The sequence below is a fragment of the Nipponia nippon genome, unplaced genomic scaffold (assembly GCF_047370975.1).
Source record: "Nipponia nippon isolate SJK-2023a ecotype South Korea unplaced genomic scaffold, ASM4737097v1 scaffold_1, whole genome shotgun sequence".
Taxonomy (NCBI): domain Eukaryota; kingdom Metazoa; phylum Chordata; class Aves; order Pelecaniformes; family Threskiornithidae; genus Nipponia; species Nipponia nippon.
The window spans coordinates 111,889,025-111,911,049 of NW_028262290.1; the positions used below are offsets into that span (position 1 = coordinate 111,889,025).

Consider the following 22,025-nt stretch of genomic DNA (forward strand, 5'->3'; position numbering starts at 1 on the left):
AACTTCATCTGACTGTGGTGGGCATAGCATAGAGCAGCATTATCCAGACAGCCTCTTTCATCTCGTAGGCATCCTCCGAGGAATAAATAATTGTGGTTTGGGCTTATTGGTGAGATGTTTTAGGGCATCTCCTGTCTGCTTTTGTATGGACTTTCTTGTGTATACCCTGCCCTTATACCTATTGATCAAAAGTCTGAAAGCAAGTCTTAGGAAGAAACAAAGGAAATATTTTTGTGGCTCGTATCCTCTTTTTATTTAAAGTCACTTTCACCACATGGTTCAGGATTTGATACAAAAGCATCCTGATTCTGGAGCTTTGCGTCTGAGCTCGCTCCTGAACTACTGCTTAAAAATAAAACAGGAAGAGTTTGTAACCTCCAGGAGAGGTCTTAATTCACCTTTGTGCCTAGCCTTAAAAATAACTTGGATGCTTCTCAGTCTTTGCTGAGCACGGGGGCCAAACTGCAGGAGGTGGTTGCGCTTTTCCTTCAAAGCAGCGGGACTTGGGGCAGGAGAGATTTCCTTCCTGAGGCAGCCTGGCCCTCACGCAACGAGGCAGCTGCATCGCTCTGCAGCTCATTGTGAGGCCGAACCGCAGCCAAGAGTTGCAGCAAAGCCTGTCAAGCATGGCTGTTCATTTACGAGGTGTCAGGAAGGTAGAACGTGGGTATGAAAAGAGCCGTTGGAGAACATCCTCTGCCTTTGAGTCTCCAGCTGATGTCCAGCTTGCTTTCTTCATGGTCAGAAGAGGCTTTCGTGAGGGGGTCAGGAATATGATTTCTCAGGGCAGCTGGTAAGACCGTACCCTGAGTTAGCTATTAAATTCTGTGACAGACGGTGGGAGCTGATGTTGGCAGCGTGCTGTTTCAAAGACTGGCCAAGCTCAAGCAGCATGGGGAGAGAAGAGATCTCCCGTGAGCAATGAACTTTTAATTTTTGCACAGTCATTAACAATGCTTTTTTTATTGGTCTTTTATTTTTACCTCCTTTTTCACGTACAGATGGAAGACTTTAATGAAATATGTAGCTTAGGCAATTGTTTTCATTTAAATACTGGGAGAATTTGTTGTGAATAGTCATTGCTGTCTGTAAAACTGAAAAATAAAAAAATTATGTAGTGAGATGTTATTTCTCCTGCTTTGTTCATGCAACTTCAGTAACAAAATGCTACTGCACCATGTGCCCTTAGTGGGCAACAGGCAACATCTCTGCATGTTTGGAGGAATTTCATCAGTGTTAGGCCTTCAGCTACAAACCCCGAAGTCCCAACACAGCTGGCAGCAGTAGGGTTTATTTTGGCAGTCGGTAATAACCTTGGCCTCTAGTTGCATGGAATAGTAGTGCTAATAAGATGCTGTGCTGAAATTCCAGGGTATGAGCTGATTCATTCTGGCAGGTTCTCATCTCCTGCCTGCCAGAATGCAGTTCCTTAACACCTCCTATAGAGCAACAGATCACACGCCTTCACCCTTTCCATGGAGAGATGTATTCTCAAATTAATTTTCATTTGGGTATGTAAAGATAGCTGGCAAAACAGAACTCTTCATAAAATGTAGTGACCTCACAGTAAGTCATAAATCAAAAGTACACATTTTTCAGCTAATGAATGCTTATACTTTTTTACAAGACACAAGACTAAGACTGGTCTTGAAAACTTTCTTCTTCTGAGGGGTCTTTTTATCGGTTTTGTTTTCTGAGTGACTAGCAGTAAATATTTGGACTTCTCCAAGTGCAATGGCTGATACTCTCATTCTAACTAGTATCTTACTGCTATCTTTCCAATGAAAATTCTTTCAGATAAGTAATACAATTCCAATGTGTCCAATCCTAAAGTAAATAACTTTAGGATACTGCTTACAAATACGAATATACAGCGCTTCCAGTGTTTACCAAGAGGCCTGTTTTGCACGTAGCTTTGGGTTTTTTGTTTCACAACAATTCTTTTTTTCTGTCATCAGTGTACCAAGATACTACATGTCATTCCCCTTCTGACGGTTTGTTTTCTTTGTTCATATAGGCGATTAGTCGTTACTTGCCCAGACGGGATCCAGTTTTGAAACCTCTGATCTATGAAATGGTCCTGCATGAGTTTTTGGAGAGTGACTATGAGGTACTGCAGCCTGACATGTCCACATATAATAGCTATTGCCAGCAAAACACCCTCAGCAATGTGGAATTCTGATAGCAAATGCTCTGTTGTATTCAAACAGATTTTCAATGGACAATTTAACAATAATGAAAAGATTAAAAAGATGAATTTTGGTTTAGATTTTCAAGGAATAGGTAGAATGTTCTTTAGAGCACGCAGATACTGTGAGATTGGTTCCTTATTATCAATACTATTATTTTTAATTTGTTTAATGTAGCACAAGTGGTCGAGGTGCTGCACAAAGCATACAGCACCTGAAAGAGATCCAGCTTTATGAATCTTAATAGCATTGCCCTAAGAAGGAAAATCTGTGTTCTGCACTGTGCACATCTGTGGGCACATAAAAGTGGCTTAGAGGTGAAGCACAGCAGGTATCATCTCAGAGGCTTAGCCAAAGCTTTGATGGTTTGAAATGTTCCTTAGGCAGTTCTTTCTATTTCTGTTACAATCTCTTATACTTTTAGGGGTTTGCAACCCTGATAAAAGAGTGGCCTGGAGATCTCTACAACAACACAATCATAGTTCAAGCTGTAGTGGATCACCTGAAGAAAGATCCACAGAACAGGACTTTGCTACAAACACTTGCAGAATTGTGAGTACAATTTTAGACTCCTGTTACAAAAATTAAGCTTGAAATAGTATACTATAGTTTATAAATATTTGCCTCTCTTAACAGAAATATCTGCTTTACAGCAGCCTACAGAGCATCAGCTTTCTCTACTCTCCACTCTGCTGATTGCACAGCTTACAAAGTCTTTTTCCTTCCTTAGAAAGAGTATGCTGAGTATGAAAAGCAAAGAGTTTAGTGTAAGATTGGATTTGCTAGTCCTCTTTCCAAAGCAAATAGCTAGCATTCCTCTTTATGCTGTCAGAGGAAGCCTCTTTTGTGAAGTGCACATTTCAGAACTACCCACAGGAAAACAAAATGATGTTTTTTCCCCACTATTTCTACAATAGTATATTCAGGTTTACTGCATGGCTGGAAATATGTGACTAGAAAATGTGCCAAAACTTATCTGGTTCTAGGCTGTGTCCTACAGGGATAAAGCTCTTTGGTTTTCTCAGTCTGATTCATATGTTAAGTTCTTTTCATACTGCTTCTTTGAAGAAAGCAGAGCTACTGTCTATTGCTATGTTCCAGTCGGTCCCAAAGTTTTAAGAGAACAATGTTTTTTACCTCTGAAGAGAGTTCCAATTAGTTTCCAAAAATAGAAAAGCTAGTGTTTTGTGTAGCTTCCCCTGTGGTTTGAAAATGGGAAAACGAAAATGCAGAGAACCACAGGTCAGAACACAAATGCGGTGGCTGATATAAACAAAGTTGAAATTAATGTTGCCCAGTGTTTTACTTCCTTTTAACAAAAGTGAATCACAGCAACTATTTAGATATTCATCAAATCAAGTAGCATCCTAACAAGCTTTACATCCTAGAGTATATTTATATTTTCTCTCATAAGTAATTTTCTTACACTTAGATATGTAAGATCATGTGTATTATAACATTGTTTTTTATTAGGTATACTTATGATCAGCGCTATGGCAGAGCCCTAGAAATTTACCTAACTCTGAGGCATAAGGATGTCTTCCAGTTGATCCACAAGCACAATCTTTTCAGTTCTATCAGAGACAAAATTGTTCTGCTCATGGATTTTGATTCAGAGGTATGGTGATCTTAATGATTTATACTCAATTTCGGCTAGAGATGTTTTACCAGATTAAAAATATATGAGCTAAACATAGTGTTGAGGCAGAGAGTGTGTTTGTTATGTCTGGATACATTCAGAAGTAAGGAAGAAGGCATTTGCCTAGACTGCAAAATAATTGACCCAAGAATGATTTTTTTTTTTCCTTTGTATTTCCATTTGAGTATCATTCACAGTGAGAAGAGTGCCAGATCCGAGATCATTGTTGTGATTCTCAAGCAGACTTTCCCCATGATATTCTTTCTGCGTTTCTAATCAAATAATGCTATTTAATAAGCCAAAGAAAGGAGGCAGTGAATTTATTATGAGGGATACTTTTCTTTCACTGCAGTGAATTAATAGAATAGAATAGACTATTTCAGTTGGAAGGGCCCTAAAATGATCATCTAGTCCAACTGCCTGACCAATTCAGGGCTGACCAGGTTAAAGCATGTTAAGGGCATTGTCCAAAGGCCTCTTAAACACTGACAGGCATGGGGCATCAACCTCCTCTCCAGGAAGTCTGTTCCAGGGTTTGACCAGCCTCTCTCTGTAAAGAAATACTTCCTAATATCCAGTCTAAACCTCCCCTGATGTAGCTTTGAACCAATCCCATGCACCCTGGCACTGGGTACCAGGAGAAGAGCTCAGCACCTCCCTCTCCACGTCCCCTCCTCGGGAAGCTGCAGAGAGCCATGAGGTCGCCCCTCAGCCTCCTTCTCTCCAAACTAGACAAACCTCGTGTCCTCAGCCGCTCCTCAGAGGACATGCCTTCCAGCCCCTTCACCAGCTTTGGTGCCCTCCTCGGGATGCGTTCAAGGACCTGAACACCCTTTTTAAATGGTGGGGCCCAGAACCACACACAATCCTCAAGGTGAGGCTGCACCAGCACCAAATACAGCGGGATAATCACCCCTTCTGACGGGCTGGTTATGCTGTGTTTGATGCACCCCAGGATGCGGTTTGCCCTCTTGGCTGCCAGGGCACACTGCTGACTCCTGTTGAGCCTCCTGTCATCCAGGACCCCCAGACCCCTTTCTGCAGGGCTTCTCTCTAGCCACTCCACTCTCCACTCAGCCATTTAGACTTGTGCCCGGCATTACACTGTCCTAGGTGCAGAATCCTGCATTTGTTCTTGTTCAGTGTTGTGCCATTGATGATTGCCCAATGCTCCAATCTATCCAGATCCCTCTGCAAGGACTCTTGTCCCTCGAGAGAGTCAACAGCACCTCCCAGTTTGGTATCATCAGGAAACTTGCTAATGGTGCATTCAGTTCCTGCATCCAGATCGTTGATAAATATATTGAACAGAACTGGCTCTAGAATTGAGCCCTGAGGAACACTGCTGGTGACCGGTCACCAGGCACATGAGGCTCCATTCACTGCAACTCTTTGAGCTCTGCCCTTCAGCCAGTTCTTCACCCAGCACACTGTGAACCCGCTCATCCCACAGCTGGACAGCTTGTCCAGAAGGGTGTTGTGAGGGACAGTATCAAAAGCTTTACTAAACTCCGTAAAAACTACATCCACCACTTCCCCTTCACCCACTAGGTGGGTGACGTTATTGTAGAAGGATATCAAATTAGTTAATCAGGACTTTCCCTTTGTGAACCCATGTTGACTTTTCCTGATGATTACATTGTCCTTTAAATGCCTTTTATTAGCACCCAATATGATCTTCTCCATAATTTTTCCAGGTACTGAGGTCAGACTAACAGGTCTGTTATTCCCTGGGTCTTCCCTTTTTGTAGATTGGAATAATGCTGGCTAGCTTCCAGTCAGCAGGGACCTCCCCAGACTCCCAGCACCTTTTGTAGATGATTGAGAGGGGTCCTGTCATAACATCCACTAGCTCCTTCAGTACTCTGAGATGAATCCCATCAGGCCCCATGGACTTGTGAACATTCAGCTGATACAGCTGGTCCCTTACAATTTCAGTGTCCACAAATGGAAAGTCACTGCTGCCACACTCGTGGTCCTCCAACTCAGGGGACTGGGCAGCCTAAGGTCTATCAGTACTATTAAACACTGAGGCAAAAAATGCATTGAATGCCTCTGCTTTTTCTTCATCCCTATTAGTCAGATGACCATCTTCAACAAGTATCAGTTCAATGTTTTCTTTAGACCTCCTCTTGCTATTACCATATTTTAAAAAGCCCTTCTTGTTATCTGAAACAACACTGGCCAGTTTCAACTCTAATTGAGCTGGTCTTTCATGTCTTCTCCCTGTGTATAGGAACCACAGCTCTGTACTCTTCCTGAGAAGCCTGACCTAGCTTCCAGAGATCATACAATTTTTTTTTCCTCTTGAGCTCTACGAGGAGTTCCCTGCTCAGCCAAGCTGGTCTTCTGCCCCACTTGCTTGACTTAGGACACAGTAGAATCACCTGCTCCTGTGCAGGTGGTTCTTAAAGACTGACCAGCGCACATGGACCCCTGAGTCCTCAAAAGCAGATTCCCAGGGTACTCTGCTAAATAGGTCCATGAATAGCTTAAAGTTTGCTCTCCTGAAGTCCAGGGTAGCAACTCTGCTGACCTTTTTTCTTATTACACTGAAAATTTTAAACTCGACCATTTCATGATCACCGTGGCTAAGACCGTCACCTACTATAACATCCCCCATGAGTCGTTCTCTATTCACAAATGGCAAGTCTAGGAGGGCATCTTTCCTAGTTGGCTCACTGAGTGACAAGAAATTATCTTCAACAAACTTCAGGAATTTCCAAGACCTGCTTGTCACACCAGGATGCTATTCCTAGTTGATGTCTGGGAAGTTGAAATCTCCCATAAGGACAAGGGCTACCGATCCAGAAATTTCTCCTAATTGCCTATCGAATAACTCATCAGTGCTTACATCCTGGTTGGGTGATGGGTAGTAGACACCCACTACAACATCTCCTTTGTTTTCCATCCCCCTAATCCTCACCCAGAGGCTCTCAACCACATCATCACTAACTGTAAGGGCTGTACAATCAAACCTCTCCCTTACGGACAGTGCAATACCTCCACCTGGCCTGCCCTGCCTAGCCCTCCTGAACAGCCTGTAGCCCTTCATCCCAGCACTCCAATCATGGGACTCATTCTACCAACTCTCACTAATACCAATGATATCGTAGCTCTGGGAGCTGACCAACACTTCCAGTTCATCCTATTTGTTTCTCATACTGCACGCGTTGGTGTACAAGCATTTCAGATATGCTCCTGAACCCTCCATGTTCCCAGGAGCAGTGTAAATGTTCTCACTAGCACTGCCACCCTCAGGCGATGCCATGCCAACCCTTGGCTTACCTACTGCAATCCTGTTGGTATCCCCTTCCCCTGTCAATTCTAGTTTAAAGCTCTCTCATTCAGTTCTGCCAGCTTAAGCCCAAAGACACATTTTCCCCATCAGGACAGGTGGATCCCATCAGGCCCCAGCATACCTTGTCTCTCAAAGGCTCTTCAATGGTTTGAAAACCCAAAGTTTTGGTGGAGGCACCAGTCCTGGAGCCAGGTATTGATATCCTGGGCTCTCCTGTTTCTTCCAAAGTCTTCCCCCATTACTGGGAGGATTGAGGAAAACATCACCTGTGTTCACAATTTATTTTTTTTTTTTCTTCTGAAAGTTTGCAAGGTTATTAACCTAAATTCCAAAAATAAGTAGTATGTGTTTTGTGCTGAATTCAAACTTCTTTCTTCCCATCTGGCTATAAAACCTCAGCAAATGAATTTTGGTTATGATCCTTGGGGGTAAACCAAGTAGATCTGCTCTTTCAGCGCAGTGGTTGTGTAAGCACTGGAACTAAAATACAGAGCCATCTGTACCGAAGATGATAATCTTTGGTATGCCCATTCTAAACTACATGGGGGGAAAAAAGAGTATAATTTTTTTTTTTATTAAATAGAGTAAATCATATCAGGAATCTGTGGGTTTGTATTTTTTAAATGTGAAGCAAAGTTTGCTCTTCTAAGAGGACGCAGAACCAGAATCCCGGTGGCCGCTGCTTATGTGATCTTGTCTGCTTTTGTTATGGTATTGGTGTGTAGAGAGTTTGGAGGAATCCAGTTGTGAGGCAAGTTGAGTCGTGTGTTTCCTATACAACCATCACCCTGCAGTTCCCTTTTGCTGTGGGACAAATAGTATTTCTACATCATTTCACAGTGGCCTTCTGTGACCCATGATTCGATGGGCATACTTCACCTGCAATATAAGTGCACAGTATTGATTGCTATTAGTGTGGAGACTTAGGGGAAGTATTCTGGAAGAATACATGATGTGTTCTCCTGTAATGCTGTGCTGTTGGGGAATGCTGATGTTATGCAAACTGCTTTCTGAATTACTGCTGCTGAAAAGAATAGGTCTGCAATAGCCATCTGATAACCATCAGTGAACAAGCGTAATACTATATAGAGTGTGAGAAAATGTGTGTACCTGTTTCTTAACTGGGTTCTCTTTCTTTACCTTAGAAAGCAGTAGACATGCTTTTGGATAACGAAGATAAAATTTCCGTGAGTATAACAAGTTCATGGCATGGCAGTCTAATGCTTGCTTGTATTACCCATCCTTTCAGTCCTGTAAATGTGATGTGCATCACAGGTTTGCAAATCTGTTGGGTTTTGTTTTCTTTCAGATTGACAGAGTCGTTGAAGAATTAGAAAACAGGCCTGAGCTACAGCATGTGGTAAATATTTCTATATTCTATTGGTTTCAAGTTGAGCTGAATAAACTCTTTGCTGGGCACATCTTTTACAGATGTGGTTATCCTGTCAAAGTGAACGTGACACTAGAATGTTATAAGTCATCAGAGCCAAAGTGGCTACTTTTGCTAATCATTTTTTAACATGGCCATAGCATTTTTACAATAGTAAAATAGTTCTAAAATGTGTACCTGTGAGAATTTGATAACATACTGCTTACTTGTTAATATACCATGAGGTACTCCTTTATGGTATTGCAGACACTTGTCTTCTCTGGTCAATTATTTCTTGCTTGTATCCCTCCTCTTTCCCTGCACAAAAATGGGATTGGATGTTGGGTGCGACTCTGAAGCATGTTTTGCTGATCCACAGAGACAGTGAACTGCTTGTCTTTCTAGAGCTGTAACTTCCATACACTGCAGGATCGTTCTTGTTTGTGCAGAATTACAACATCAGTGTAAGGCTGTGGCTCCGCGTTGCTATTCCAAAAGCACCTCTTCGGTTTGAACATGCTGTCAGTGGAATACGTAACGTGAAACTGTGGGTTTGGGCTGTATTAGGGAGGGAAGTTTAACTTGCTGCTGTGTACAGGTGGGGCTCAGGGCATTGATCTGGTGGAGAGCGAGTTTATGTGTGATGTGATTATAGAAAGCAGCTCTATGAAGTGTGCAGCCTGCAGCCCAAGAGCTTTACAAAGACAACTGACTGACTGTCAGTTTATGGAAGGGATGCATCGGTTTCAAAGTGTGAATGAAGCCGGCTTCCCTTTGTGTAAAAGCGACTCTCCAGATGATTCTCAAGGCTTTTCTGTGCTCATCTAGAGAAAAGGAGCTTTGCCCCAGTATTGATAGTTCGAGGTACTTTGGTTAAAACACATTTCCTGTGGTAAAAATTTGATATATACTTATCTGTAATGGTCAAGCATATTTAGATAACCAAAATGCTACATTGACGTATTTGTCCAAAGTTTTATTTAAAAAAAAATTCAAAATCCAGTAGTTTCATTGAAGGTTAAAGGACAGTTTCCTAACTGTTGCTGAAAACATGGTTTATGGAGCTGGTTTTGGAGATTGCTGTGATGAGTGTACTTCAGAAAAAATGTAAAATTAGTCTTTTGAATCAGGATTTAATCTCTGTGCCTTCTAGTATGTGTTAGCACATTCCTGAGGAAATTAGGAGTTTATTATTAGCAGAGAACAAATAATATTGCCTAAGTGGTTTTGAGTTCCCATTCTCTCTTTTGATTCCTAGTATTTGCACAAGCTTTTCAAGAGAGACCACCATAAAGGCCAGCGATATCATGAGAAACAGATCAGCCTCTATGCTGAATACGATCGTCCAAATTTACTACCATTTCTCAGAGACAGCACGCACTGTCCACTAGAGAAGGTAAGCCCTCAAAATCTAAATACGGGTCCTTGATTTTTATGTCTGTAGCTTGTAGTGAATTTCTAACTGTCTGTTACTGCCCTCTACTGCCAAAAGGAGGAGATCCTTCGAGTTTGTGACCATCACATTTAGAAGTTTGGTTTGCAGAGCTGGCTGACAGCTGAGACCGTCCTCTCTCAGCTTACACGGCAGGAATCGATGGGGATTTTTAGTGTGGAAGTTCTGAATTCACACTTGATGCGTACCTACAGCATATCTATGTATCAGTGCCTGCCCTGACGGGACAGCAGTTTGCGGTTGCAAGAAATTGACAACCATTTTGCCAAATCTAGGACCGGTCAGTGTTAGATCTTGAAAAATGAGTACCTGTAACTGCAGGTTTTCTAGCTTTGTGTTCTAAGGACCAGTTGTTTTCAAATAATATACACAATATAACAGTCACTGAACTAGCAGAACTAAAAGTATTTTGTCTTTGTACTTCTACTACTAGACTTGCAGTTTTACAGAGTACCATGTTTCTACCTTCTTTAACGTTTTTACATTTTCCTTCCTTGCTCTTTCTTGTCAAATTAAAAAAATAAATAAATAAGGGCAGTCTTGTTTTTTCCCCCCTGCTTGAATAAAAGGGAATCAAATGGAAACTTAAGTTTTCCTCTTTAGGTGGGTCAGTATTTTATTATTTCTATTTGTTGCTGTTAATGGCCGAGCAGAGCAGACTTTGTGAAAGGATGCCTCTCTGTACGCAGCTATAACGATGACACCAGTGGAGTAGTTTTAAATGTAATATTGAATATTGCATTTTACGTGGTTGACGTTCTAAAGAGACCTAGTACTGTTCCTGGCACCTCTCTTGTTTTGCATGCTTTTGTTAACTTTACTGTGCAACAGCAGGAGACACTGGAAAATACTTTGTTAGGATTGCAGCCTTGGTTGAAACTGTCGCACAAAACTAGGTTGTCTCAGTGATCTTTTTGGGCAATGAGCCTGAGGGGTTTCCAGCCAGAGACTTTTGTCTACAATTTTGGCTTATTTGTTTTTAACTCTGATTCTCTCGTAGTTTTTGCCTTACGTATTATTTGTGTGATCATGGTTTTGTGTATAAAACCTTACCTGCACTTCGTTTTTTCTTTTGGTGCAAATTAGTTTTAGTTATTGCAGATATAGCCACCTATCTTCAGTTGTGGGTGGTGCAGAAAAGTGCTGTGTGTAAATGGTGCAAGCACATTGCTGGCACTGTGCTGAAGTACGGGCTGCCAGCAAGAGTATGTCAGAGACCTGTGAACCTTTGGAAGGTGTGGTGCAATAATCACCAAAGTGAGAGAAAATGTTAGAAAAAGTGTCATTCTAATCTTATGTTAAAATGATACTATGTTTCAGTAAAAAGCTACGGCAGAGAGGAAAGATACAAACACTGTATAAAACTTAGCTGAATTTACTGTCACTGCTAATTTTGTAATTATATTTCTTATCACACATATCATATAGTAACACTTTTTGTCACCTACAAATCTTTGTTCTAAGGAAATAAAAAGAGGACCAAGAATTTCCTAGTTACCAATATTTTCAGTTCCTCTTAGGCAGATTCCAATGCCATGTATAAATTGCAAAAAAACATGATACTTGAACAAATTCACACTTATTATTGATTTAAAGATATTATAAAACGAGCAGGAAGAAATAATTCTTGTTCTTTAAAAGTAAGCCACTTTTATTCAAGTGCAGTTTAGCAAATGTTTTATAAAATGAACTGAAAGAGAAGTATGAATGTTCCCTGTTTTCCTCTAGAGGGAGCATGACAGTCAATAAACGTGCAGCATCCAGAAATACTGAATACCTGGTACTTTGTAGTTTAACTTCTAAGTGGAGAGAAAAAAGGCTGTCAGCTGTGTTTATAACTTATTAGTGTTATTCATACCTTCGTTCCCCTGAAGTTGGTAATTCACTTACCTGTACCCTGAAATTCATTGTCCATATCTCTAATCTTCATAGTAACCCATCTGAAATAATTTGAGAATGGAAGGAAAAGTTAATAATACAGCTGTAGCTGTATCTTATGCATTTATAGTTTTGATTTCCAAGTATGAAACTTTTTATTGGTGAGCAGTTGTCTTCACAGGAATGCCATGAATCTTGAGTTTGCTTTCTGCTTCCAGATTGGAAACAAGACATGGCATTGTTTACAGCATACCAGCCCTGCCAGTCTTCTGTTATTAAAAACTTGTTGATAATTCAGTTTGGTAATTTTGGTAATTGTACTCAGTGTTTGTCAATTACACACAGATTCAGTAACTGCTCATGGTATTTAGCCCTCAGGTCTTTAAACCAAATTTACAAGAAATGCTTCCTCCTTATTCTTTCATACTGGGGCTAGATTATTTTTGTATTGTCTTCTTAGAGGTCACTGGTGAAAAATTTGGAGGGCACTCTCTACCTCTCAAAACCATTTTGGGTACCCTGAGGGGATCTACAGGCTTGTATTATGAATGAATGTCAAGTAGACCTCCGTCACTAGAGACTTCGTAAGTCCACCCACAGGAAGCAAGTCTTGACAGCAGATAACCTTAACACTTTTGGTTTAACCAACTTTTGGAAGCAGAAGAAAGAAGTTGTCAGTAGATTTAAAGGTAGAGATTGGTATAATCCAGACTGAAATACCTGTGCTGTCCCCAGATTTATTTAATCTTGTAGAAAAATAAAAAAAATGCCATGGAGTTTCTTCTCTTAATTAATGCCAGAGGACCTGACAGTGCCTATTAAGGGAGTTGTACTCCTGTCTAAATGAGTAATGCAACTTCATGGAAAAGTATGTTTAAGCCTTTTGCAGCATTTGTGATCAATAAAATATCATGTTACATGGTTCCCTGTATTCTCTTTCCCTCCTCCCTTCCCTTAAATTCAAGGCTCTTGAGATCTGCCAACAGAGGAACTTTGTAGAAGAGACAGTCTATCTTCTGAGTAAGTAACACTCAGTGTGATAAATTACAATGTGTTTTTAATCTTGTCAAAGTTTACGCTGCGAAAACATATGATGTATTGTCTAGCATGGTTTAACATGCTTTCCCAGAGACAAAGTTGGTATACAGTCAGTAGGACCGAATAACATGATTTAGAAAATAAAACAAAGCACTGGAATATTCATATGATGTCTTAACTCCCAGGTATTAAGTTATTGCATTTCTGATTTGGTGTGTTTTGGGGATGTTGGGGGGGCTGTGGGGAACAGGCTGGAGTGGGGGGGTATTTTTGAGACAATCTTCAAGAGAAGAGTAATACTGTCAGTTTGAAGAGAGGGGAGAAATAAAACAAATGTTTTATTCTGAATACATCTCAGAAGCTTAATATATGTTTTGCTGAGGTGGAATATTTGCTTACGTTGCCTCTTTCTTTTTTTTTTTTTTTTTAATGAAATTAATTGTAAATTAACTCCCTCAGCAGGGCAAGGAATTTATGTCTGAACAGGAGGCATTGTAAGACTAAGATTTTTATGTATGTTTATGTGTTAGTCGTGAACAAAATGGAAAGTGTTTTTTAATCGATCTTTGTTTTAGTAAAAAAAAAAGTTTTGTGGACCATTTGAGAGCAGAGTAGGATTTACTCATAGATTTACTTAAAGAATAGTTCAGTATTTCTACTACCTCTTTCTCTTCCTCTAATTTTCCATGTAAACTGTGCTATACTTACTGCAATTTAAGAGCGTCCATGTGGGTTCTTAAAGGGGGTATTTCATGTTATAGTTTACATGCATACACATACACACACTCCCCCTTGTTGCTGCAGGTCAGAACCCCTAATATGACCCACCACATCCTTAAGAAAGGCTCCAGGTCTCAGTCCAGCAAAGTGCTCCAAGCACTTTTTCCGGTTATACTGATTGCTCTGGGATTTGCATTCCTACATCAGATTAGATTAGATTAGATTTGGTCTCGGTTGAATTAGTCTGAGGCAACTTCACACTTATAAAATTCATATTGAAAGAACTTCTTAAAGCATGAGCATTGATAAGCATTTAGGATTTATAATCTCTTTACTTATTTTATCCTTTTAGGCAGAATGGGTAATAGCCGCAGTGCCTTGAAGATGATAATGGAAGAACTGCAAGATGTAGATAAAGCTATTGACTTTGCCAAGGAACAAGATGATGGAGAACTTTGGGAAGACCTCATTTTATATTCTATCGACAAACCACGTAAGCAGGATAGTTTCTCAGAAGGCTTGCATGTGTGTTTTTTTGTGGAATGCTATTGCAATTAAAGGATTGAATTATCCACATGCATGTTAGAGAAAGTGTTTATGGATGGCCAGGGAGGTGTTCGGGTTTGTGGAGCACAGCATTAGCTGTCCTACTGCGCATAAAAACTTCCAGTAAGGGAGCATGTGGGCATGCTACAGAATGAGTACTTAGGGATTGAACGTTTGACTAAGCTCTGCATAGTTATGTCCTTAAGGACAAATTAAGGGGAGAATGGTGCTTTTAATTTGCCAGAATGAGGCTTTATTTTTAGACGGCCTCAAAACACAGTCTGCAGGCTTGATGAGGGTGTTGAGTAGTGTGTTTAGTGCCGCTGCTTCCCTTTGAAATTCTGAAAATGAAGAACCTACACCTTTCTGCCCCTCAGTAGAATAACTAATTCGTTTTGTTTCTGTGGCACAAAGGTAAGATCTGTAATCACGAGTGCATTTTGCCTTTCATCCATTATATGAATAGCTACTCATATAATGTTTATATAAAGTTTAAAGTTCAGATGGAATCAGAAACTGTCAGAATCTCATAAGCAACATCAGTTTTGTTCAGGAGGCAGATTCAGCGGAGTTCATATGACTGAGAAAATAGAGAATTATTTTAACTATCTACTCCATTAGTTTTGCAACCTCTTCTGGGACTTTAAATCAGGGCTTTAAAGTCTCTCTTGGGATCTCTTTTCCAAAGCTTTCAATGTCTTGTAGAATTAGTGTCAGAATATGTATCTTTTCATCTCTGGGCCACTAATCCTGGCAGGAAGAAGCAATCAAAATCTGTTACTCCTTTAGAAGAATGGCATTCTCAAGTTACCCGTACTTAAATGCAGTTCATCACTAAAAGTGATGCTAAAATCAGTGACACCTTTGGAGCAAAAGGGATTCAAAGCATATAGAATTCACTCAGTTGCAAATCCAGTGATATTCCTCCATTTTGGGAGTTGAAGAACAAACACAGCCTTGAGGTTCACCCTTCTAACATTTCATTTAGCCAGGTGCAATTCAAAAAGCAAAAGACTTCTTTTGTGCCACGCACCCATGTTTAGAAACATGTTCGAGTTAGGTTAAGTGCTTGAAAATTTGTTTTTAAACCCTGGAACTGGGAATGGAATAGTCACATAATGTAGTTAATTTTCTGGCTCTGTTTCCTTGAGTGCCCTTTTTATTGCATTGAAATGCGTTATTTACTTGTGGCTTTGTGCTGAATACTCTGTTACCACTTTCCTGCATACCCTAGAAGTTATGTGAATTGCCAGACTGTATCTTCCTCCCTTACCCAAAGGCCCGTATTCGAGTAAATACAGCTGCAAGAAACGTATGAAGGCTATATAAAAGAGGCTTAGTGTTATCTCATAGTAGACAACTGTCATAGAATCAGCCAAAGGCTGTAGCTTGTCACTAAAGCATCCTTTAATCGGGAATCTTGCTGGATTTTTTTCTTAATTTCTTTGCCTCTTGGTTTTCACAGCTTTTATTACTGGTTTGTTGAACAATATTGGAACCCATGTGGATCCCATTCTTTTGATCCACCGCATTAAGGAAGGCATGGAGATTCCTAATTTGAGAGACTCACTAGTGAAAATTCTTCAGGACTACAACTTGCAGGTAAATGTTGCATTCTTCCTGTGATACTCATTTTCAGAGAGACAGCAAAACTGCTTCACTACTGAACAGCACGAGAAATGGCTATCATGAAGGCTTGTTCATTTTGTTCAGAAATCTGTCATTGACACTGTGGGTTAGTACCCTGTTCAGTACAAAACTAAAAAAAGGGTAGAAATTTGTTAAGACAAATAGTCTCTTCTCCTGATGGCTTCTAGCACTTCTCAATCCCCCATGCTGTCATAAACCTGGTGGGTAAGTAGAACTAGAAGGATCTTGGGTGATTCAGATTATTTTATACTGCCTGACTGTCCAATATTGGAAAGTCTCATGAGAAGTACTTTTCATTCTGTTTTATATATGAGGAGGCAGAACACAACATGCACTCACTAAAACATTCACCAGGTCAGAGCCGTATGTTGTGTCATACTAACTAAAGGAAGATGAACATGTAAAATCAAATTCGTGTCTGTTGTGCAGAATGTGTTGATGTGTATGCACTTAAAAAAAAAAAAAAGGGGAATTCTTATCCCAGCATAATTATACAGATATGTGCAGTTCCCTACACGACTGGTTTCTGATGCGTGTTTGTAAGAACTTACAAGAAGCGTACCCTTCGATATTCCTGAAAGTAACAACAGAGGGAGTTGCATTGCATACTTTAAATCTCCCTGCTACCAAAGGAGGCCCAAACTTGAGTTCTCTGTGATGCTGCTCTGCGCCTTTTTACTGAGAGATGTAAGGACGTAGAGCGGTTTGAATGCCGCCAGTGTGACCATGCGGAGTCCAAGAAAACATAGCCCAGTAAGCGGCTGAAACTCCAATTTTCTGAACCTCATAAACATTTGTTTCCCATCTGCTATTAGTCTTCAGGCATCTCTAGCAAATAGATGGGCTTGACAGTTTTCAGTAAGGTCACGGTTGGTCTCTTACCAGGCCAGATAAAGCCTGTATTTGCTAGAGCCTTCAATCATGTCAGAAGGCCTTTTAAAAAGGCAGGGTTTAAGCCTTTCCAAGGCGCTTCCATTATTTTATTATCATATGGGCTTTAGATTATGACTTTCAGTATTTCAAAGAAGCATTTTCAGTGTCTAGTATTCCTGATGCTCATTATGTGCAAGGAGCTACCCCAGATAAACAGATACATGTTTGCATGCAATGCATGTTGTAACATTACTTCCAGTTTTTAATTGACTTCATAAGATACTACTATCCTTCCAAAATGATGCTAGCTAAATAGTGTGCTGCATTTAAACAGTTGCATGTTAATCTTGCTGCTATCAGTACCCTGCTGCTTGCACTGCTGATCCTCCTGTTCCTGCATTCTGTTGAAATCAAAATGTAATTTTTGATGTGTCTGCAGATAGACTGAGAAAGTGCTGTATGCATAGCTGCAGCTTTACACGTATGCAAAGTACATTGCATGATTTCAGACAAAGTTGATGACATTGGTCATGTTTTGGGGACAGAAGAATCATTTTGTCTTCAAATACCTTTTAACAAAATTACTTCGGGATTAAGAGGATGTATTTAACCTTCAGAGTGATATCTAAAATTATTTGCTGTTAGCATTGAAATGCTTCATGGATTTCAAATTAATTCATTTTGAAGTAGATTTGGATAGCTCTAGGGCTAAAATTTAGATCTCATAGGAATAACAGAAATTAGGGAAGCTTAATGTAATTTCCACTTGGTTTGCTTGTATGATAGCAAAGCCATATAGTAAAAAAAAAAAAAAGGGACTGTTTTTCTTTAGAGAAATGTAAGCTATAGCTTAAAATAAGGCTGTTCCTGAAGTGTTACAGGCAATGTAAAGTGCACTGCTTATGAACAGATGGTGTTTCTACACTGAAATTTAGAGATGTGATCGCAGCTCTTGCACACTCACCTAAGTAGCCTTAGATTGGCAAGCTCAATTTTTTATAGTGGGACTGTTTCTGCATTCAGTGTGTGCTTCAGGACATGGCCGGGACTTCAAGTAAATGTCTAAGCGGCCTCTCATTGCTGACGGCAATTCTGCCCTAGCTTCATCATTACTGCTGCCTCATTAGCTGTTTTAAAGGTAGCTTTGGTGTGTTTGTATGATGCCTGGTTATACCTTCACATCATGTTGTGTAGGTTCATGGTGAGAAGTCCATGTCCTCTATTGTGGCCTGGCACAACTATTTGGATTTTGGTAAAAACTTCCTGATTTGTATCACTTAATATACCAGACATTTTGAACTCATACAGAAATCCAGATTTCATTGGCTAGGACTTTCTGTAATTTCATCTCTTCGGATCTTGAGCTTTGTATGCACTTAAGTTTTATTGTTCCCATTTTCAAAGGCAAAAAAGAAAATCTTGTGCCAAGATCCACAAGAGAGGTGCGCAGGTGAAGTTAGAACCTGTTGCTTGGCTTGCAAGTCACTGCCTAAACCAAACACTGTGCTCATCTTTTCATAACATTGGCTACCCAAAAGGTATTGCATCTGTGCCGTTATATTATTTAATTGTGGCCTCCTTTTGCAAGCCCTGATAAGATTGTTTTGTGCTTATGTAAGTAAGCGGATGCAAATTTCCTATTATGCTCCTAAATTTCCTTAGCAGTAAACTTTACATTAGATGTGATTTGAAATATGGGTATGAGCTAAAAACAGTGCCTTTGACAGACTTTGTCTTTTTGAAAACAATTCTTTACATCCCAGCAAAACCAACTGAATCAAATTGAGTGGCTGCCAAAGCACACCATATGTGGCTTACAGTGTGCATTAGAGAATCCAACTAGTAGGAAGTCTACTAATGCAACAAAATTTGTTGTAGTTTTTTTTAATCTGGGATCTTCCCTGAATAATTTAAGTTTTTATTAATGTTGGCATATTGCAGACTGATTGCTTCGCTTTAACAAATTACCACCCATTAGATGAACCGCTGCAACTGTTCTGTGTGCTACTCTATGCTCACATCAGCTCTAAAGTAATGTGGTTAACTTCTACCTTTGAAAAGGAGTTAATATCTGTTTGCTACCAACCAACCAAGCACGGCATTAAGATAGGATTAGGTATTCTATTGGGTAAAAATAAAATGTAGATCACATGAGACTTTGTTCTTAGGCTACAACTTGAATTAAGTACTTCTAATTTACATTTGCTCTGGTGTTACAGCTCTGCTTTACAAGTAGGGATCTATTAAGCTGCCTTATTATTCTTCAAGAATACCCATTTTTATTTTCCAACTTTAGGAAATGCAATTCTTCCATGAACTTAAAGCTGTGCACACACTTAAGTATTTTCCTAAACAGGAAAAGATTTAAGTACTTGTTTAAGTGGTTTTCTGAATTTGAGATTAAAACTCCAAGTGATCATTTTCGCTTGCTTGTTTTTTCCTTCCGGAGGATCATTTGTTATAATGTTTTCTCTTGGTCGTCATCTGAGTTAATGTATTAAAACAATAGTACATAATTGAGTGACACTGGTTTATTGTAGTGATGAAAGTTTGTTTACTGCTGAAATAATACTCATTTTAGTGTTTATATACAGTAACATTCATAGACCACAAAGTTATGAAGACATAGGCAACAAAGATATAGTTGTCTGAATTTTAACAGGGGTATTTATCAAGTAAAGTGTAGTCTAAACCCTTTTTATTATGTTTTATATCTAACTCCTGAAATCTAGTTCTTTGGTGCCATAAATTTATAGATAAAATAGACCACAGACTACTTCCTGAAGATGTGTTGTCTGAAGGAGAAACGTGCTTATTTATTAGAAATTACACATTCCTAGCACATTTTTTATTTAATGGCAAATAAATCACCATTCTTCTGTCAACATTTTCAACATAACTAAACACCATTCAACTCCATGGCAAGCTAACCAAATTGAGTCAAGTCATATTGTTACGCTGACAAAAGTTTAATAATTTTCATCTTTACTGCTTGCATTTAAAAGTGTTTTCAATGACACACAATCAAAACCCAACTTTATCTCCATACAATTGAAAAGTTGTTGTCAGTGTAACTTTAATTTAGTTTCCACACATAAATGTTGCTTCTCTGAGACCCATACAGAACCTCTGTTCCCATTAGGAATTTACCAGTGCAGTTATTTTTTAAAACCTCCCTTAGCTAACACAATTAGGGCAGTAATGCTCTTATTTACAGATTGTAGCAAAATCACATTTACTAGTATTGCTACGCAAAATACAAATTCAAACTCTTATTTTTTTCAGTGAAACCAGTGCTTCTGATGGTGTTTTTATAGAACTTCTTTGGACTGAAACTCATCAGTCATACAACGGTTTGATCTTAACAAAGACCTCCCTTCTCTAATGTACCCTTGATCTATGTATTTGCCATTTATATTCAGTTCACTGGAAATTAAATTGAAAAAGATTATGAAATGATTCACACGTGTTTAAGTCTCTGGTATCTGATTACACAGTGGTGTTAACTTATGAATGAGGAATGCAGGAGCCTTTCTTAAAATGATGCATATAATCATGCTCCAGGTTTCTGAAGCACTGTAGCATACTTAAATCTCTCAGAGAAGTCTGATAGAAAAATCCCCCTATTTGCACACTTGTGAGTTTGTTATAAGGCTGTTACGTTTTCCAAATGTATAAAGTAGATGCCTTTTCAGGTTTGGTCTATACCTGAGTGAAATTTTGGAAATGCTTGTGGTGTTGGAAAAGATTTAAATACCCCCCTGCCCCCCATTTCAGAAAGAAATGCCTAATTTCTCTCCCTTTGCGTGACAATTGTTAGAAGAAGATTTCAAAAGATGTTGGTATTCTAAGATTTGTTTTCCCTAGTTTTAAAATATAAAAGCAATTTCTTTAGATACACTACATCTAGGTTTTGTGGATTAGCCATTTTACTCAAATGTTGAATTACTAGTTTAAACTTCGATTGAACCTGCAGTAACTCTGACGGATAACAGAGGTTCATCCATTCGTAGCATTCCTGTCCATGCATTCACAACAGGGATTATAAACTAACAGCCCCCAATGATAACCTGAAGGATGCTGCTTGAAACAGCACCTGGAAGATTTGTTGGGGTTTGCTCCTGAACATGAATAAGCTGCTGCTCAGACACCTTGGAGGCACTAGGGGGCAGGTGGCAGCTTGCACAGGGGGACATCTGCCTTTCCATTGTAAAGACTAAAAATAACGGGCTTTTAATTGTGATTGTGACACAGTTTGGAAGCATTTGGTTAATTGGCCTTGAGAAACTTGGACTTGTTTGAGTGCTAAGCTGAATCCAGGCCTGAATTTATTCCCAGTGCTTTGAGTATACCCTTCAAATTAACTGCATACTGCAGTGTTTTGCCTTAAAGATAATGTTAGACATCTATAAATCAGGACTTTTTAAATTAAATAGAAGCTTTTATGGCTTCTGCTTTGAATTATGCGGCAGCATCTTCCCTAATACAGACAAAAAATGAAGTAGGATTCTTTTTTGCAATAAATGTTTTGGTTTCAGCAGTTTTCATTAATTTAGTAAAAAGCATTATATCTGCCTAAAAGGTCTTTCTGTAGGTGTACGATGCTATCCTGCTTGTGCTTACAATCATGTGCTCTTAAAGGGTAAAAAAAGTTCAGTTTCATCCTCTCTGAATCCTATTTCTTCTCCTTGGAAGGTGGCTTCATTACAGATTTATGCCTGGTGTCAGTTTTAACTAGTTTAGCCTAATCTTAGGGTGCACAGTTGTATACTTCTCCCTCCTTTAAAGGTAAAGAAGTTAATTCAGACATTCTTTCTTGCTCTGTCTCACCTCCAAACTGCCTTTCCTGCTTCTCTTTCTATAAATCTTAAATTATGTATCTCATGTTTGAGCTCTACAAATCTGTTTCTGCAGAAGTGTTAAGATTTGTTACCTTGAGATTTGACATTTGACATTCTTCATTGTGGCTTTTCCTTTTATATAAGAACAGCTGCCTACTATATTCCATTTCTAGCAAACTAAGGCCTGACAAACAGTCATTGAATATGGTATGGAAAAATCTTACTGGAGTCTAAATAATGCAGCAAAGATAGTGCATGTGTCTTACAAGATATGTCATAAGATATTTATGTTACTTCTGTATTTAAGGCATCAAACAGTATTGAGGTTTTCCAGTGACCTAATGATGTCTACTGTTTCCCTCTTTATTTTTCTTTTTTTAAATGAAGTTTTCCTATTGGCACACTGTATTTTAAGTAGAAAATAGTAAATCATGCTCCCTTCTTCACATTGTATCTCTGTTCCGCCTCTCTCATTTAACGTGCTTGCTTTGCTGCTTTTATTTAAACATGGGATTTTTCATTTGCTTA

General features: G+C 39.3%; 1 protein-coding gene across 1 annotated transcript in view; it reads left to right on the plus strand.

The window, feature by feature from the left end:
• Positions 1 to 22,025, plus strand: part of VPS41 (VPS41 subunit of HOPS complex) — a 113,915-nt gene that overhangs the window by 81,704 nt on the left and 10,186 nt on the right. Inside the window, exons 17-25 of the mRNA XM_087767068.1 lie at positions 2,018 to 2,110; positions 2,614 to 2,741; positions 3,663 to 3,807; positions 8,275 to 8,316; positions 8,439 to 8,489; positions 9,757 to 9,894; positions 12,795 to 12,849; positions 13,940 to 14,080; positions 15,599 to 15,735. Of these exons, the coding sequence (XP_087623194.1) occupies positions 2,018 to 2,110; positions 2,614 to 2,741; positions 3,663 to 3,807; positions 8,275 to 8,316; positions 8,439 to 8,489; positions 9,757 to 9,894; positions 12,795 to 12,849; positions 13,940 to 14,080; positions 15,599 to 15,735 (930 nt within the window). The remainder of the gene's footprint in view (positions 1 to 2,017; positions 2,111 to 2,613; positions 2,742 to 3,662; positions 3,808 to 8,274; positions 8,317 to 8,438; positions 8,490 to 9,756; positions 9,895 to 12,794; positions 12,850 to 13,939; positions 14,081 to 15,598; positions 15,736 to 22,025) is intronic.